Raw genomic sequence first — 21,236 nt, 5'->3', positions numbered from 1 at the left:
CGGAGTCAAACCATTTGCGTCATCAGGGCTGTGTTTTCAAAAAGTCCATATTGTTATTGCGAACATCTTATTAGGTATTTAGACAATAACTGATCACCCAAATCTTGGTTATGACCCAATAGCTTGTGGAGTGATAATTTCTCTCTCTCTCTCTCTCTCGTACACATTGTATAGTTGTTTCTCTTTCCCCCATAAATATTCTATAATAGCTATATCTGTATAGCTTAAAGACATATTATAATAGCTATATATCTCTCACATTTTTGGGGTGGCGTACTGTGTTTTCTTTTCATCTTCCTCCGTCTGTCTATCCAAAATATTTGTTTACTTAAAATAGGCAATAGTTTACATCGAAATGACACGAACTTGATAGAATTTCTTCACACATTGTGTATTTGTGGTTTGCATAGTTTGATCAAGTTGATGTTTTAGATTCCAACGGACTTTACTATTTGGTCTCTGGTGGAAAGTCTTATTTGCAATCATACTACATCTTCTTATTTTTATATTGTGCATCTGAGCATGTATTTGCATGTAGGTCAGACTGTTATTAGGGGTTTTCAAATGTAAAATATAAACAATGTCGTTTCTATATATCAGTATTATGAAATTTATAAATATTGTACATGTTGTGTCGATCAGAACATTGTTTTAGTAGTTGCGGTCGCTTGTTTTCGTGATTTTGTCAAATCAAAATTAAGTATTTTGCATTTAAGTATACATCCTCGTCGTAAATGTTGTATTCGTAACTTTTACAATTGTTTCTTTTACTAGAAAAATTAAAATATTATTTCTGAGATTTGCTTTGCCATAAAAAAGCTATGTTGAAGATAAATATAATATTAAAGTGCTGACAGTTTCATACACTTAAACCTATTTCATGAACTTTTATGTTATTACATTGCCCCACTAATACACGCTGATTGCTTTTAAGATTTCATTTTAACTTAAATAATGCGTCAAGAGTCCTATTAGATTTTAAATGGAAAGAACTTAAAATATGACTTTTTGTATTAATTTTACAATCAACTCTAAGAGGCTGATGATGAGGTCGTTAACTGTAAAAAGGGTTTCTTTTAAATAAATTCTGTTTTTATAAATTCGACCAATTGTGAAATCTTCAGGTCATTTCTTCTCATTCGACAAAAAACTCTTTTTGAAAGAAAAGGCTTTTATTAGCATCATGGAAACAATGACTGTCTGGTTGCTGAATGGTACAAAAGCACGAGTAGAAATATTTGTTTAGTTTAGAGTTATGTTATTGCTTCGGCAACCATCTTGTTATCAATCCAAATAAGTGGAATATACATATGGAACTGATTGTACAAAACTATATACCAACACTTGAAAAACCTGCAGAACAGTTATCTGATAATATCATAATTTTACAAATTAATCATAACTTGTGTCTATTTACAACAATTGCATAAAAAAATCCATTTATAAAATCAATAGTTACATTGTTTGTCATTCACAATCAGGAATGTTGACTTCGATTCGTTACAGAAAAACGTTTATTTACTGAAATTCATGAAATATTTGCCACTGGGCGTTAAGCAAGCAACAATCAATTTATTCACCTCTATCTATTTTCCTTTTTAAATTCTTCACATAAGGGAATTAAGCTTTTATATCTCCCTCATGCAAGGCTCTCTGGATTTTAGATCTGTTTCGGTTTTATCAGCTATTCAGAGTTTGTATTAGGTTGATGATTTTCACCTTTTTTCTTACCTCGAGCATCACTGAAGAGAAATTTAAAATTGTTGAAATACGCATCTTGTGCAGTAAAATTGATACCGTTGATGTTACGAGAAGCAAATAATAATCACATAAGAAAAAGAAGATGAGACACAAGGAACATAGTTACTTTCGGCAGTTGTTAAAACAAATCGCATATTTTCTGTATATTTATAAACCTTAGCACCTTAATGGATAGAATCGATGATATGTACCGGTTTTTTCCAAATGTTTTGATATGTTGTGAAACAATAGAAATGCTTACATTTGAAGAGTGATAAAAATTGGAATATACAATTTATTAACAAAACAAAATGTCTATAGAATGGAAAGGTAAAAAGATCTGAATATACAAAGACATTCGATGTTGTATTCGAGGTGGGTAAGTGCAAATCCCATTATTTCATTTTCATAATGATATTTTCCAATGATTAAACAATTTTAAGGCTATATTAACTTCCATATATTAAGTCCTATAATTATTAATTTCGAGTTTTGATGGAATGCATAATTAATAATTGCTCTCATGATGCAATTTATATGTTGTAAATTCAAGTAGGAACTAATTTTGTAAGGCGGTACACATAACCACGTCCCAACCAATCATACTTCTATTTTAGTCAACATGAATTTCTTCCAATAATGTTATTTCCCACAAGAACTGTTCCCCGTTCACAAAAAGTTAATCAAATGCCTAGTTATCTGAACTTAACCAGAATATATGCATCTCACAATTGATCTAAAGTACAAAATCTAGGTCAAAGTGACGATACTCTATACCAAACCAACACATATAATTTCAATTACATCTATAAGTAACTTCTAAGTCATTTTAGCTGGACGTTCCCGTTCATCAACTCATAAGATGGCTGCTTATTGGCTTTATATGTGAAGCTCCCGTTCGTCATCTTATAAGATGGCTGCTGGATAGCTTTAGGTGTGAAGCTCCCGTTCATCATCTCATAAGATAGCTGCTGGTTAGCTTTGAGTGTGAAGTTCCTGTTCATCAACTCATAAGATGGCTGCTGTTTAGCTTGGAGTGTGAAGTTCCCTTTCGTCAACCCATTTGATGGCTGCTGGTAAGCTTTGAGTAAATTTGAAGAAATTCGACCTTTAGACAAAACAACATCTTTTATTAATAGAAAGTGACACCCACTCCCCACAACAACAAAAACACAAAAACACTTACACACTAAACAAACGCACAGAACCTGCACATAAACCAAAAACAAAAAGGAAGAACGGGGACAAAATAGAAATAGTAAACGATTCACCCTTTCATGTTCACTAGTTGCTTCCTTAACAGAAACGCTAAAGGTTTTGTGAAATGAAACTTGTGGCTCTAAAGAGCTTATGTCGCTCACCTGCATCTTCAACAATAGCCACTTCTTTTTTGTAAAAATCATCATTAAAGGGGAATAGCAGTATTAAGAGTTAACTGACAATTTCAGTTATGTTGACATATTTGATGATCGATCTTATCCTGCTGATTTTCTTTTTTTCTTTTTTAAAGTTTCTATTTATCTATTATAGTTTTCAAGATAATTGGTAAAAAACACAAAAAAGATGGTAAAAATTATCAATAAGGAGTCGACTGAAGATTTCTACCATGATGTCTTATTTGTAGATCTTTTCTTGCTGATCATTATTGTGAATTAAAGTTTCTTTCCATCTATTATAATTTTCGAGATAATGGGCAAAAATGAAAAAAAAGTTGGTGAAATTCGTCGTTTAAGGGCAATAAGTCGTCTGACAGTTTTGATGTCAATAGACATTAGGTAGATCTAATCATTCTGAACATTTTGTCCTTTCAGATTTTTCTCTGTCTTTAACGATTTTTAAGATAATAGCCAAACATTGCATTTTACCTCTGTGATCTATTTTAAGCCATATCGGCTGTGTTGGTCGGCAAGCGGTGTCATCGGACAAATTTTTGAAACTAGATACATGTACCCCAATAAAGTTTGTGGCCAAATTTGGTTCCAATTAGCCCAGTAGTGTCAGAGCAGTAGATTTTTGTAAAAGTTAATGGACGCCGACGGTCGATGGGTGCCAAGATGATGATGAGAAAAAGGGCCAAGTGAGCTATAAAAAAAAAGACACAACAACAACACTTATACCTGAATTCATTTTGTTTTCATATTTGATTTGGTAAAAAACATATTTTCTTTCTTTTTTTTTTCAAAACCAAATCTACTTTCTGTTTATGCTTTGAAGTGTTGAGGTACAGATCATCTGACATGACATCTTTTCGGATTCACAAAAGTAAGCATATCATACAAAAGCAGTCGGTGAATAACCTTAAATATGTTATAAATTCACGTCTCAGTATATATGTACATAAAACCATGCTGATAGGATTTTGTTACTGCAAATGCCGTAAACCTGGAAACAGTTGAAAATGGAATATAATTTATGGAAAAAAAAAATATGCCATTTTTCTATAGATATGCCGCATTATTTAAAAGGCTGAATTATATAAAAAGAAAATCATTCAAATAAGCTGTACTTGTATTATTACATGTAAAGTAAGTTTTACTTACAGACTTTCATTTCAAAAAACTGCATCTGACAAAAAGATTTTTTTACCTAAAATACAACGTAGTTATATCTTAGTCAGTTTACATTGTTGTAGAAAATGATAGCATATGGCGACCTTAATTGTACATGTGTAGGCCTATCTAGCATTATAACGATACATTTGGTGCAAAGCTTTGCAAAAATTGTGAAAATAGGATATAATGTTTGGGAAAAATTGACGATTACAAAATAAAAAATATATGAGAAAATGTCGCTCATCAAACGTAAACAGATTTTTAAAAATTGGTTAAACTTTATAAACGCCGATTTTAACCACAAAAATCCCATTTTGATCATTTAACAATTATTGGCGAAATGAAAATAAGCGAAACGAACAAAAGCAAAAAATAACATCATCGTTTTTATTTTTGGTCAGTTACTTTTAGTATATTATGATATCTTGTGCCGATAGAACATCTTCATTTAGAAATTTACATGACTCATTTGAAAGGTATTTAAAAAAAACCATTATAGATTTAAGGGAAATTCTCAATAACTACTACAATTAACTTATAAACTAAGAAATGTGATGACCCAAATGCAGATAATAAGCCCGGATAACAACATGTGTAATTACATAAAATTGAACATCCATTGAGTCTGACACTGTTTTACAGTGCTTTTAACACGGCCTTGAGAGTACTCAATTAAAATAATGTATTTAAAATTGTTTATCACGCGTTTGATATTTAAAAACGGATATTTCTCATTGCCGGTGAACTCTCATTGACAGCTGGTCATTTCAGATAAAAATCGAATATTACTTATATGTTTGTGACTGTACATGTATTATTAGATTGAATGAGATTCGGACTGGCATATAACTAAAATCAGCATGGATGGTTATATTACCTGCTGTGCTTTCATAGTATTGTACATTTGTATGAATGGTAAGATTTCGTTAATAGTTCAATGTACCCAATGTGCACGACGCTTGGAACGTAAAACAACTTGCATGCAGCAAATTTAATTTTCAATAGGGCTTAGCCCTGTTAATATATTAATGTATCCAAAGTTTGAACAGGGCATTATATTATAAGGTAAATGACGAACCAAATTAAGTATTGACGCTTTACGTTTGCATCAACGCCTATCACTTATTTCATTAAGGCGTTTGAAGATAAATCAAACTTTACTTCGACAACGGACTTGTCAGGCATCAAGATAAACCATGTAGTATACATGATATACCTTTAAGAGCTTGCTATGCGGTATAGGTTTTGTTCAATGTTGAAAGCCGTACAGTGACCTATAGTTACTAGTTATGTACATCTACGCCATCTGGTCTCTGGAGGAGAGTTGTCTCATTGGCAATAATACCACATTTTCTTATTTTTATAATGAGAGTATTTTTAAGTTTAGATTTGTTGGTAACCGGGAAATAACTTATATGTGAGAAATCATGATTCATCGCTCCCCCAAATAAAAACACGTATGTCTGATAATATAACGAATCCGATACCTAGATTTAAATTTGATACCGCATTTTCTCATAAAGCTTTAAATGTGTGAATATGCAGGTATTGAACCAATCCATTTTCCTTAATTTAAATTATAATTTAAATTAAAAATATTCAATTAAATATACCATGAATTAATTTCAAATAGGAAAAAAGGGGGGGGGGGGGTAGGGCTGCACTGATTATACTTCAAACTGATCGATCGAAGTTTGACATTTGCTCTTATTTTTGTTGAACTATCATTCCGTCTTTAATACTCCTATTATATTTACTTGTTATGCTTTCTAAATATGAGCCTTCTAGTATTAAATTTTCCTTCAGTGAAATTCATTATTAATTTTGATAGGTTCAATTTCCATGTTGAGTTATCTAAATAGTACTAAATGCAAGGTGATAATTTGTCTAAAATTGGTATAATGTTTATCAGGAGGTTGCTGTTTGTGAACTTTTAACCCGTTAAGGCATAAAGAAACACAATGTTTTGTTTTTATATTATTTTTATTCTTTTATAGCTGAAGCCAAACAGTTCACACCAAGTCAAAGGAGTCCTCGAGTAGAATTTATTGACGATCAAGGAATTTATACTGAAGCCAGTTACTATACTTTAACATTAAATCTTACAAGCGACGAATTTGGTATGTCTATAAAAAAAACTAGATACGATTTAAAATGGCAGCTTAAAGAAAACAATCTTAAATGGAAAAAATGTCCTAGTTCTGAACTCTTATTACCATTACTAGTATGTGAATAGCATGTTTTTTTTCATTACTTGTAACTTTTAGTATTGAGGCAAATATATTGAATAAATATTATGGGAAATAAATATTTTAAGAATATAGATTGAAGTAGAAACAAGTAACCATTTATTTAGCATCCTTTCACAGAAAAATAGTCCTGTTTTCCAAACGATTTCTATGACATTGATTTGAAATAAGTTAATAAACAGCTTCATAGATATCTAAAGAAATTATTAATAAGTATTGATGTGTACTTAACAAGCGTTCTCTCCATGAATCTGTTTTAAAACGACGAATTTCTGTTACCATTTTTATCAGTGCTCCCGTTTTTAATACTTTGGGATAATTACACAGACAAAATGCATTCGCCTATGTGCTGTTCTGTATTTTATTATATACATGTAAAATACCAACGAAAACATAGTAAATGTATTTTTTCAGAGTGAAGAGAGTTCGTAAATATCAAATAAATTACTACAACAAAGAAAGAATAACTAGAATACACTTGGAGGAAAATACTAAACCAAGAAACATTGAAAAATAAAGATATTGCATTATAAATTTTATGCATTCAAAAGTTAAGATTTTCAAAGACATGAAAGCAAACAGATGATTCGGAAGGAAAAATGCAATATAAATAGAATTTGAAAACTCAGATAGAATAAGCATGCATATACTTATCTCTTATTTTTGTCCGTAATTCCTATGCTAGTTTGAAGGTAACTTAAATATTGTTATCGAAAACTTCAGCTTCCCCATCAAGCTACAGCAGTCTACGTCCAGGGCAAGCGACATCAACCCATAGTTGTAACTACATCAGAGGGGTTCCAGCTTCTCTCCGAAGATCATCCAACATTCAACCAAACGGACTTTCAAATTTTTATCAAAAGTACACTGAAGCATACGGGATTCCAATTTTAGGTATGGTAATACTGGTGTTTTTAACCTTCTGCAATGATAATTATTTGATGCTACTGAAAAGACTTAGTGAATAATACATTGTAACAATCATGTCATAAACTTTGTAACGAATGAATTACAGGGACAACAAAAGTGTCAATTATCTCTACCGTTTCCTAATCTAAACTCATTGTTAATGAAGCAGGCTGTTGGGAACGAAACAAAATGTTAAGACATAATGTCTAAATAAGGTTATCTTACGCAAAGGGGTTTAAATGTACAACTCCAATTTTTGAAAAAAAACTAACCAAAGGAGTAGGTCCGGTAAGGGCCGATTTTGGCCTCAAATTTCAGGTTCATCTGACGAAAGATTTTGGACATTTTTTAAACACTTAACTGTCTATTTCAGTTGATTCAATTAGTTTATGTGAAAATTTTTAACTGATTTAATCATTAAAAACGCTCAGATTTAAGCTCAGATAAGAAATATCTATCAAATATGACGAAAAACGGCACTTTTCAGATGTTTTTTGTCAAAAATGAAAGTGGCCGCATCCGTGTTCATCCTCAACCGTTATATATGTTATGTATTATCATCAAATACAACTTACATTTCAATATTAAGAATGAACACAAATGCGGCCACTTTCATTTAAGATGGAAACCGTCTAAAATTTAACTAAAATGCTAAATTTGTAAAGATTTCAGTAATTTAGCATGACTTGATGATTCTAGTACCCAATATATGTGCATTGAATTGTCAAAAACAGCCCATATTTATGTAGCAGAAGCATTATACTCTCCATTAAATAACTAAAAGTTTACATTTTAACAATTTTGTAAAACTGCTATATTTTGGGGCCAAAAAGGGGTCTTACTGGACCTACTCCTTTATCCATAGATATCTTCGTAAAACGCTTATATATGTTGTTGTTTTAAATAAACTGGTTTTAGGTATACGTTCTGAATACTTATAAATTCAGGGCTATTGGTACACAGTTTGCATGTTATAATGCTTTAATTTGCAATGCTATCGACAATATATATATATATGTCAGTTGTAAATAATAGACATAATAAATACATATTAAATAACAGCCATTCTTTACCTAACTTAGCACTGATCACATTAAGATCGTTAGTAATAACCAGCCCATATATCAAAAGTCAAGGTTTCAATTTTGATAAAAAGATGCTGACTTTCTGGTTTGTTTTACAATTTATTTAGCCGAACAGTTAAAGGATAAAGGCTAAAAGTACTAGGGCATTAACAACCTTTTCCTGTATATGTACACAGTAGGTATAGTGTCTGGCTGGGATCGTTTTTTGCGAGTGATCAGTTTTTTTTTCGAGTGTGACCACGTTTTTTCGAGTGAATATGATCAAAAAAGTTAACAAACAGACTTCTTCTTTTTATAAGACGTGAAATAGATACTTAAACTTAATATACAAGATCATACAAGGTAGGTTAGTATTGGTGACAAAAAGATCATAACCCCTACATTATTTTGTGTTCTAAAAGTTTAGTTAGCTTTCCAATGCTTTTATTCCAAAATATAGAATAAAGCTATTTTTATACAAGTACCAATGCAATTGTCAAAGGAAATGAATATTTCGAATCTATTTGCATTCGGGTTTATATGATCCGTTCATCCTATTTTGACTCTTTCAAAATTCAAGAGTAAATTGAGGTAAATTATATCATATCCAGAAATCAACGCCACTTTGCTTATTTGAATATTATACTAAAGAAATCGGATACGGGTCACGGAAATTATATTGAAATGATAGGGAATTTTGAAAAAAAATTCTGTTTTAACTTTAATTTAAGTGATAGACAGGTTGCGGGGACAGAAAATAAATATACACAACAATATACACCATTTAAACGAAACATAATGACTGTCGTTGCAAAAATCAAGGTTCCTGAGCTATTTTAAAAATTGAAGCGAGAGGCTTTTAACATTGCAGTATAAAATACAGGCTAAAATGGCTGAAACGTCTAATTTGCAAACTTCGTGTTGAAAATTGGCTAACAAGGTCATTACAAAAACAGGTTGCAGGGATGAAACTTGAAACTTGAATGTCCAAAGAATAAGCAAGCCCAAACCTTGTATGTGTAGTCGTTGGACTCTAGGTTCCCACATAAAGTTAAAATGCCCCTATTTCAAAAAGAATAAACTCACGAAAACACGAAAAATTCACTAAATTCGCGTTCAATTGTTTTGATTTTGACCGACTGACAACTTTACGGAAAATATCGGAGTGATTATAAACAAGGACTCTGTGACGGGCAACTTATAATATCCGTGTTTTAAAGATTTTAATGATATCAAGCCAGTCCAGTTCAAACTATTATCACGTGGTACAATTCTCATTAACATATTATGAATATTAATTAGCAAAAGTACTACTAATTTCTGGCTATGTGGCCTTCCAAATACCTGGATCCGATTCCTAACATGCATCAATGAAGAGACATTAATTGTCGAAATCCGGATATGGTGTACAAATTTTTGCACCTCATGTTTGCGGTATACCATCTTTTCCGCAAGTTTATTGTTTTCTGGTAATAAATTAATAATAAGATCTATTTTGTTACATCTTGTGATCCGCTTATTTGGCAATCGCCAATGGCAGTCAGCAGGGTTTAAGAACATCAGTTGTTCGACCTGCTAGTCAAATGCGTTTTGTTAAAATATACTTTTTTACTCATTTGGTCTTTTGGAAAATGTTTTCCCAGACTAAAGTGTCAAGCAGTACAATGTTGGGTTGAGACGTACGTAAAGTGTGTATTCATTGTGTGTGTTACGCGGGTTTAACAGAAAATATATCCTAAATGTTTCATTTACTAATTGTCTTGATGATAATTTGTTTTATCGTCCTATGAATGGAAAACAATGTATGTTTTTTTTAATTTTAGTTCATTTATATGTTTTGGAGTTTAGTGTGACGTCCATTTTCACTGAACTAGTACACAATTTTATTTAGGGGCCAGCTGAGGACCACCTCCGGATGAGGGATTTTCTCGCTGCGTTGAAGACCCATTGGTGGCCTTAGGCTGTTGTCTGCTCTTTGGTCGGGTTGTTGTCTCTTTGACATATTCCCCATTTCCATTCTCAATTTTAAGAACAATTTTCAAATGCTACTACTATGATAAGGAGTATGATCAAGCGTATGTTATACTTGGTCACACAGCAATAAAACACCATGATAGCTTCTTTTTTTATCAGTTAGTTAAAAAAATGAAAAATACGGATCTCTTTCTAGACATTACACTTACCAATGTATATCTACGGAACTCTGCGGAAGACATGAATTAAATATACGAGATGTACGCTATTGTATACAAATTTTTCTTATTATTATTTCAAAATGATCATATTGTCTATCGGAAATAGTACATTGGCGGATTAAGTGATTTTAATTTTTTTTTCTTTTTTTTGGGGGGGGGGGGGGGGGGGGGGGGGGGGCTTGGCTGTTTTAGACAGTTTTACAAAGAGTCTAGTAATTTCTGATATATCTTAATACTGCAAGGTTATGGTAAAATAATTTCAGAACATAAAATTATCATTAAATTGAAAAGGGTTAAATTTGATCAAAATAGTAATATGTTTTGTTATTTATTAGGAATTTTTAGTATTGCCCTTCGCTAAATTACAGTTACAAACAAGAAAAAGTTAGTTTTTATGCCCAAGAATGCCTTGTGTCCTATTCACATTTTCTTTGAAAAACCCGGACGTTTTAAATGTTACTCTCGAAAAAAACACGGACAATGTAAAACACTGAATTATAAGTCAACTACAAGAAAATTGTGCTGCGTCGTTTGTTCTCAAAACATTATTATTAGTCAGAATAAGATGAACAGTCACGAATAAAACTATTATATACGCGAAATACCAGTAAACTGATCTGGACGCGTGTAATATCACTCGAAAAACTCTGATCTACACTCGACAAAAGTGGACCGATTCACTAGAAAAAATACGATCTCCGCCGGACACTATGCCTACCGTGATGTACATTATAGTATTATTATAATTTAAGATGGCATGTTGAAAATCGACTGCTTATCACTTTGATTATTATTATTATGATCAAACATATTCTTTGTTCAACAAATTTGCATTCTTTAGGGTTGCTGATACTTTTCCCCGATATCTGTATAATGTTGACTCATTCACTTTTCATATAGCAATTTATGATTCAAGACAACCAAGTTGTAATTTACATACATGCATAAACATTATATACATATATTTTATTCAAAATATATATATCACTTTTAGCATCAAGGAATGTTCCTGATGACGCATTGAAACGTGCTTGTTATATAACCAGATTTGTGTTTGCTGATAACTATGCTGTGCGTAATTCCTTTTACAAAAGATCAGGAAGGACTGCAGTTATAGGACAACGCGAAGGAACGACCAACATCCCTGAGCACAGTTTTCTTCCTGCATGGTGGAATCAAAGAGCACGCGGATTAGGAGCTACAGACTATGCACCAGTTTCCACTGGGGGAGAGGAAAATCTATTGTGCTATCAAAATGATCGATACCGGAGTGAAGACATATATTTACATGAATTTTCGCATGGAGTCCACAATTTAGGTGCAAAATATGCAATAAGTGGATGGAATCAAAGACTTATAAGTCAATACACAAACGCTAAACGCAGAGGTCTTTGGACTAGAACCTATTCCATGAGTACAGTGGAGGAGTATTTTGTAAGTAAATCTCTGTGTAAATATGAAGATTCATATTTCATATAATAAAACAAAGCCGTTAAAAGCCATACGCGCGTTTTGTCTACAAGAGACTTATCAGTGGCGCTCTAAACAAAACAGTTAAACGGTCAAATAAATACAGGTTGAAAAGCAAGTTCTGAAAAGTTTTATAAAATGTAGAAAATTAACCGACCACAAAATCACCTTATACCTCCTATTTGTATAGCAGCTTTATACGGTCATTAAAATAAACTTGTTATGTCCGGGCCTTTTATAGCTGACTTTACGGTATGGGGTTTGCTAATTGTTCAAGGCCATACGGTGACTTATAATTTCTTACATGCACGTCATTTGAACTTTGGTATTTGATAATAAGCATGTCGCATTCTTCATATTTTACTTGTCCCTATATCTGTATTTTCCTATTATCATATATAATATTTAGAGTATTGTCTGGTGTTATCCATTTCATGAGCATATGATTAAAAATGGTTGCAGAGTCAGTTACGGTCATTCTCATTTTCTAGCACTGGGTCGATACTACTGCTGGAGGACTGCTAGTTTCCGAGGGTATCTTCACTGCTCATTTCCATTAGGCTGATTTATATTTTGACGAAAAACTATGCCCAAAATTGCGATTTTAGGTCAAATAAGTAAATTTTACCATGCTAATGACGTCAGAGGAATATAACAAGTGACCTTTCTGCACTATAGTTCCCAGATTAAAGCAAATGGTTCATTTACAAATAAAACAAAATTAAGGTGGTACATAACACTACAGGGAGATAACTCAGTAAAAATCAGCTGAACGTTTTAATCACGTTGTATTGTTTTGGAAATTTAAGCTTCTCAATGATCAAAATTATTGTTTGTCGAACTGCTATATATCCAATGAAATTTTTCCGATAAAGTGTGTGGTTCAAGATTTTAATTTTTTAAAATTTTTGTCAAAGGGTCAAAGTAAATATTTTGTCAAAATTTTATGAAAATTAAACGAGCCAAATTAATTTAAGTCAAGATGTTTGGTACCACCTTAACATAGTTTTGAAAGACATGAATAAATTTCAGTTATTGCATTTCAGGGTATCAAATAATGGCACTTATCATACCTTCTCCTTTTTAAAGTTTTGTTTTCATTTCAATTTTTTTTATGTAATACGTAGAATTTCATCACCAACATCATTCATCAAAGAAAGTATAAGTATGAACAAATGATAATCAATCTAGCTCCTACATCAATATTATGGAAATTAAACCACTGAAATTACAATATTACAATATAGATAGCAACAATGCTTAATTCGATTTGGTTGATGTAAAAAATAAAAATAAAAATAATACAAAAGTACGTCAAGTTAAAAGGCATTTTTTTACAGGCAGAGGGAGTTCAGAGTTTCTTCAATGTGAACGACTATAGCAATCCACCAAATGGCATCCACGGAACCATTGACACAAGAGATAAACTAAAATCATATGATCCTGTCTTGTATGGACTAATTGAGGAAGTGTTTCCTTGTAAAAATACATATTTGAAGAGATGTGACTCAAACAGAGGTATCATGACTTGATTTTTTTCATATATTTTAAGTGATCACATAATAACTGGTGAATTGAATTTTTTGAATTCAAATTCAATTGCATATTGTTATTTTTCTAAATATACGATTATTTTTCTCTTTTTTATTCGTAAGCATGACTATCATTCAGTCTTAGCGTGGCGGCCTATTAAAATGCATGGTTGATGATCAGGTCTCATGATGATGGTGATGATGATGAAGACGCAAGCAGATAGTTTACTTGCCATATAACTCAGTGATAAAATAAAGATGTTGCAGCCTGTTCGAAGTGAATTATGTATATTTTCACTAGTTATATCTTACCTGCCTCTCAATAAATAAAATGAACACAAGTGACATAACTTATTTATTCAAATAAGGTATCTGGCGCATATCTCATACATATAATGCTTTTATAATAAAAGTTAAGACATTTTGTGGTAAACGGGAGATAATCCAATTTAAAACATGTCCCATCGTCCGTCACACATGCATAATAAATTACATTTGTACGTTAAATATACTTAACAAATTATGTATCTGTTTAGTCGCTTCTGTTGTATTTTCTCTACTAAATAAATAAGTGGAAACGAGCATAATACATAATGTCATATAAGAAATAATCTTTATATCAATGTTTTAACATTTGTCAGCTTCTGAAGCTACCCAGACATTCAAAACGAACTGTGACAGTAACGGCGGTGGAACGAGCACCGGTGGAGGGAACGGCAATGGTGGTGGAACAGGAACCGGTGGAGGGAACGGCAATGGTGGGGGGACCGGAGGCGGAAACGGTAATGGTGGTGGCACTGGAGGTAGAGGTTACGCTAATTATGACATAATATATATATAATCTCAGAAAAATCTCATTTGGTGATGTCATAATTGAGACATGAAAACTTTGTTTGTTTTTCTGTTTTGAATTGTTTCACATTTTGTCATGGTGCCTTTCATATCTTACTGTACGCTATTTTGTTTTGCTCATGGCTGAAGATCGTGCGGTTTTCATATAGTTTACATCCTCGTCATTTGAGGTATGTGTATGGTGGTTAGTTGTCTCATTGGCTATCATACCATATCTCCTTATATATACTCCCTGTTGCATGCTGTTAAACATTTTGTCTGACGGGATGAGGTATAAATGTTCTGACGTGTGCTAATACAAATTATGTCCATTTTCACCTCCGTTAGCCTGTCTTAGTTCATGAAGCGTTGTTTTTGAAAAGAAAACAGTGAAGTTCTGTCGTTGACAGTAGATTGAACAATGGTTGTTTTAGTATGTGTATATATGGTTAATGATCGTTTTTGGGCATTGCACAGATAAATATATGTTGGAATTAAGGGGTATAGACTTTATTTATTTCTATGCATCTAGTTAACATCGCTTTTAATTGATCAACATTATATCATATGAAAAATGATTATTAGCGATTTTAATGAAGCGAAGTCATAAGATAGCTTCAACGTTTACCAAATATCATATTTTACGTGTTTTATTAACATTGTACTAAAAGAAATTCGGAAGATACCAAAGGGACATTTAGGCCAATAAGTCGATGACAATCTGACAACGCCATGACAAAAAGACAAACAACAGTATACAAAACACAAAAACAGTAAAAAACAAAACAAACAAAGACTTAGCAATATGAAGCCCACCAAAAACCCGGGGTGATCTCAGGTGATATATAGGGTGAGCAGATTCTGCTCCACTTGTAGCAACCGTCGTGTTGCTCATATAAGTACACATTCGGTGAACAGTTTAATTCCGTGATGTCACACACGAGGAAAAGACGACGGAACTAAGGTGTTTTATTTGATAAAACTGTCAATTTAATAATTTTGAAAATCTATGCCTGTTAAATAATTTTTCACAGCGTAGTTGTGTAGATGATAGTTATATACAAACAGATACAATGTATTCTACACAAATATATTACAGATTGTTCAGATAACAATCAGAGTTGTCAGAGTTGGGCTGCAAGGAATGAATGTTCCAGGAATCCTCGTTATATGCTAGTTAATTGCAAAAAAAGTTGTAATAAATGTAGTGGAACTGGTAAGTTTACTGTTACATGAAATTAAGGCGATAGTAGTTTACCGATGTTCAAATCTCTTATTTCGATTAGGAAGAGACAAATCAAGGTAATAAACAGCAACTGAGGGTATCGCATAAACTCCAAAAGTAGTGAGACTCTGTGCGTCGACAGGTCAAGTGTCTCCTGCTATGCATGGAATACTCGTCATGCGAATTCACACTCGGTAAACATTTCACAATCGGCAACATAACATACTGGTATCTAAATATCTTGGACAACGAAAACAACTCGCTAGAGACGTGAGATGCCGACACGTTGTATTTGTCAACCAATTCGTCATGGTGATGTTAAAACATATGTACTTTCGATTTCGTCGATTTAGTCATTCTTTCTCATTATCTATATTAGTTTTATGGTTTTTTTTTCACATTAGGGGGCTCACTATGCGAGGATAACAACAGAAATTGCCGGAGCTGGGCATCCATCGGTGAATGCAGTAATAATCCTGGATACATGCTTCAAAACTGCAAGAAAAGTTGCAACTCGTGTTAGATTTTCTGTGCACTATAAAATATTTGTCTAAAGCATTCAAAATAAATCCTCCTACTACTTAAACAGTTGTATTGTATTGCATGTACTTGGAACATGAAGATATCTCTTTTTTACTCATAGAAATTTATTAACAAATGTAAAAAAAACTTCTTTTGCTTTAAAAAGTATAACAACAACACAGAACTCCAAGGCAAATTCAAAAAGAGGAAGTCCACACAAATACTGACAAAATCAAACGCCATCAATCAAAGAAACAAGCAAAAACAACTTCCATAGTCCTGACTTGGTACAGACATCTTCCCAAAAAAGTGGTGGATTGAATCTAGTTTTATAGCTATCCGTCAGAAAATGTGCAGTAGCTAGTAAATTAAACAATGATGTCAAAAACAAAAAAGATTTGTCGTAAATAGTACATACCGTATATCCACTTTCTTGATAAAGTAAAAATTAAGTAAATATAAATAAAAAACTAAACAAAAAAGGAACAACACTGTAAAACCATTTTGTCCGAACGACTCCAGTGGACCCCCTGCATCAGGAATGCCCAAAGTTAAAAGTCAAAACCCCGACGGCGGGATAATTTTACCAAAACATATTAAGTATTGATGTTTTCTATAGGAAATAGAACTTTGAAAATCAAAACAGAAAGATATTTTTTTATTTCATCAGGGTGTTACGTGCCAAATAACAATGCTTCAGAAGTAATCATTTGCACGCCATTATTACAGAAAAATCTGATTTTTTAAAGTTTTCGTGTAAATAGAAAAAGTAGAAAAAAAGATAAAGAAGTTAATACATTTTCATTTGTTGTTTCATCCGGTTCACAAATCATTGTGATGACTGTTTTTGTGTCTAATTTGGTGTTAAATTCTCCCTCGCCATGCTCGTCCGAATTTAAAACATTTCTTTACTAAAATCCTTGGTATAATAAATAAAACAAAACTCTAGGTATAGGTTTAGTTGCTCGCAGTAACTTTTCTCTTTTCTAGCAAGCAATGTTTAAAAACATTATAAACCAACATATTATAAAAACAATATTTAAAGTACAAACACAATTGTCCGATAGAAATCAAACTTGATATTATAATCATACATTATTATCTGACAATAAACTGCAAACTGATTGTCGTAGTTACTGTGATCACTTTCGGTGAAATGACACCCACAAATTTTCTTTATATAATATAACGGAACCCCACCTTTTAAACCGCCAAAGTATTTCACGTGCATATATTACTCATATATATTTATATCCCAAAACAAGAACCCGTTATACAACTACTCTCACTAACCAGTTTTGAACATATAAACAGTATATTTATACAGAGATGGGTCCGATTACTTTCAATGTAATTGATTAAATTACAATTACTTTGTCAATTGTACGATTAAATTAAATTAATGATTACATCATTTCTCAAAGTAGCTGATTAAAATAATGATTACATTGGCAAGTAATCATGATTACATCTGATTACAATGAATTTTAAAATAACCCATTTGAATGATGTTAATAAATAAAGATTACAACTGTAGCATGTTTTGAGAAAGGATTTTATTTGATAAAATTTTATTCATTGGGAAATAAATGCCTGTTAACTAAGTCAGGAATATGACAGTTGTTATCCATTCATTTGATGTGTTGAGAACAGTATTTTGTTATTTCACTGTTTGATATGTTGAAATGATAACTTCCAAATTCAAAATGATAACTTCCAAATTCATTGATTTAATATACCACTAAGAAACACAACATAAAAACATGAACATTTTGTCACTGGTTATGGTCATTTACACTTTACCATTATATAGTTATTAATCTTTGAAATATTTTGACTTCTATTGAATAAAGGTTTCTAAAGAGGCTTGGCTATTGTCTTTCTGACATCTTACAGATTTTATATGTTTTCAGTTATCAGTCAAAAACACATCTAAAAATTGTAATAGTATTGTTTAATAATCATTACATTTTACGTGTACTTATATATACCAGCATTTGTTTATTTTAAAAAAACATATTTCTCACAATTTTGCTTGTGCTAATGAGAAAAATTTTCTTTTATCTTTTATCATATTGCCCTAGGTACAGAAAAGGTAATTGAAATAAAAAATACTTTAATTGGTCCCCTACCTGTTAATTTAAATGTGACAATAATCACAATATCAACAAAAGGCTTAGTATTAACTACATACTCGTGCCAAAAATAAACAACGCAAACATAATCTTAGTTTGCCGACAGCCCGTCATGCTCGATAGAAAACACAAAGAACAGGGGATCAGGAAAAAGGAAACGTTACAGTCCAAGTGTTTGTGACACTTTTAGCCTCTTTTCAATAGAGTTCACAATATAACTATCTTTACTTTTCTCTGTTTTCCATCTCCCGTGTCTTTTCAAACATCTACTATCGTTAGCAATATGATTTGCGGCTTCGGTTGCCCCACCAGAACGAAGTGAATGTAAACCTAAATTTAAATTCCCAGAGACTAATTTAAGTATAGAAATAATGTTCTCTCTAGCTGACGTGTAACTAAGCTTTTTATTTTTGTAAATTAATTTACAAGTATTCCCTGATCTAAAAACAGGCCTGAACAAAAACATTTCTGACCCTTCAACAAAACCTGCTAACCGAACATATTTCAAATACATATTAAACGGACAAGCAACTGAAAAACCTTTGGAAATCAACACTCCATTTCCTTGCCTATACTGGTCAGTCTTGCTTTTGTTTAGATATAAAACTAGAAAATCATCTTTAACTTTCACATCGCTAAAATGTAAAGAGCTTAATTCATCATATCTAAGAAACCCCGCGAAACCTAATAAAGTCATAGTCAAATCCCTTATAATCAACAAGTCTCCTGAATCTGAATATTTTTCACAAAGTTGTTTCAACATATCAGTAGTAACCGGTTCTTTTTTAGTAACAGTTTTGTAAGCAGTACGTTTTGCAGCTTCCTATATGGATGAAACAAGTGAGTTTTCTGTAGGATCGGCTAAACCATTGATCTCGTGTGCCCATTTAATACCGTACTTAATTGTCAATTGGGTGAAAAGTTGAACCTTGATCAAGCAAATGAGTAAAATAAAGTGCAATATGAATAGGTTGGGCTGGCAATGCAGCAAAACCGAGCTTAGTTATATACTGTTCCCAACGCCTAAATGCGTAAAAATGAGATTTTGTAGTATTGTCACTTCTGCTTCCTAGCAGTAACTTGCACATCTTAGGATAAAGCTGATATAAAGGACTGTCTGTTTTAACTCCACTCTCCAAAACGGCTGCCTCTACGTGCGCATTAATCTTTAAACCTATTGTAAATATAAAAAAAACAAAATCAAAATTTTATTTTCAAAGCAACAAGTCTATTTTAATTGATGGTTTACCGAAAAGACCATTTTGGCCTCTTCCTTTCTTGATCAAATTATATCCATGTAAATATTTGTAATCGACTACAAAATTTTGAAATTTTGATTCGTGTGTTAACATACACCAGTACGGTGCTGATCTCCACTCCGGTACAATTAAAGTACCTTCACAACGTTCTGTTGTCAATTTGTAATTAGTGCAGGAGGGGGCACTAACCAATTGTTCTCAGTTGTCCAGTTCTGTTTAAAAGCATCTATGCCTGAGGTATCTTTGCAGAAAAACTTAGAATTAAACATTTTGCATTTTGTGATGTAATCGCATGCAAAACGGTCACATGTGAAAATACCCCATAAATCATTTAGATATTCAAAAATCCATGACTGAATACCCCAGTCATCACAATCTGACTGTCTACTTAATTTATCAGCTTTGGTATTCTATTCTCTAGGGATCCAGTCACATGACATGTCAATTGAATATTTACTACATGTATCGTGTACAGACATAGCTTTTTCTTGTAAATAGGGTTTTTTACTTCCTACTTTAAGGATGTGTGATACATTTTTATTATCTGTGTGTATTTTAACTGATTTCCCCTCTATCCTACTTACAGAGTTCTTTAAAACCCTGTCTACCGCCTCTAACTCTCTCCAAGTTGAACTCTGTTTCATTTCAGTATTTGACCAACTACCAAACATATTTGGTTCATCTGATTCATCTGTCGAATCAAAGGTCAAATGACCACCATAGCCTACATCAGAGGCATCACAAAACATCTGTACATTTTCAGATGTAACGTCTGTCAACTGACTCAGTTCAGAACCCTTTTCATTGAGTTTGTCTATATTTTTGAACCAAAACTCAAACTCGGCAATTGCCTTCCTGTTCAATACCACCAAAGAATTCCAACTGGCTTTTGCTAAAATGCAATCGTAAGAAAACCGAGTTCTCAAACGAACTTCATCTCCCACTACTGCCTGTGCAGAGATAATTTGACCTACTATAGAAGCCAAAAAACATACTTTCACCAAAACGTTCATATTGCATCCTATTTGCAAAAACAAACTGTTTAAGCAGTCCTTGAATTTTACGACTCCTTTTTCACTTAATCGTATAAGACCTTCGATCAAATCCCAATCAAACCCGAGCCACGTAAATTTTTGTGCCGGTTCCCAAATACATTTTTCATGTGCTATAACAAAACCAAAACTTTCAAGGTCTGACTTAATCTGTTTACTTGCTTTCCAACACTCAGACGAGGTTTTACCTCCACCTAACCCATCATCTAGATACATTACTATTTTGAAACCGTCGTTTCTCCAATACCTTACAAGTTCTCTCATGACTTTGGAAAATATGTATCCACTTGTTGACAAACCAAAAGGCAATACATTAAAAACGTAGTACTTATTTTCCCACTTAAAACCAAAATATGTTCTACCTGAAAAACAAATTTCCACATGATGATAGGCACTCTTCAAATCATAGGAAAAACAAAAGTCACCTTTATTAAAGATTTGTCGAGCTGTGCTAGCATCTTCATATTTATACCGAAATTTGAAAAGATGCGGATTAATGTG

At 32.4% G+C, this 21,236-nt stretch overlaps 1 protein-coding gene across 1 annotated transcript; it reads left to right on the top strand.

Moving 5' to 3' along the window:
- Positions 1–5,024: 5,024 nt before the first annotated feature.
- LOC127737829 (uncharacterized) lies at positions 5,025–16,353 on the top strand. Its single transcript, XM_052248770.1, has 8 exons — positions 5,025–5,207; positions 6,290–6,412; positions 7,265–7,435; positions 11,704–12,143; positions 13,520–13,697; positions 14,353–14,514; positions 15,642–15,758; positions 16,172–16,353. Exons 1-8 carry the CDS (start codon positions 5,153–5,155, stop codon positions 16,288–16,290), a joined length of 1,365 nt encoding a protein of 454 aa, XP_052104730.1. The 5' UTR covers positions 5,025–5,152; the 3' UTR covers positions 16,291–16,353.
- The last annotated feature ends 4,883 nt before the right edge of the window (positions 16,354–21,236 follow it).

Source organism: Mytilus californianus, unplaced genomic scaffold (assembly GCF_021869535.1).
Source record: "Mytilus californianus isolate M0D057914Y unplaced genomic scaffold, xbMytCali1.0.p SCAF_4, whole genome shotgun sequence".
In the NCBI taxonomy this organism is placed as follows: Eukaryota; Metazoa; Mollusca; class Bivalvia; order Mytilida; family Mytilidae; genus Mytilus; species Mytilus californianus.
This window is presented reverse-complemented; position numbering and strand designations above follow the sequence as displayed.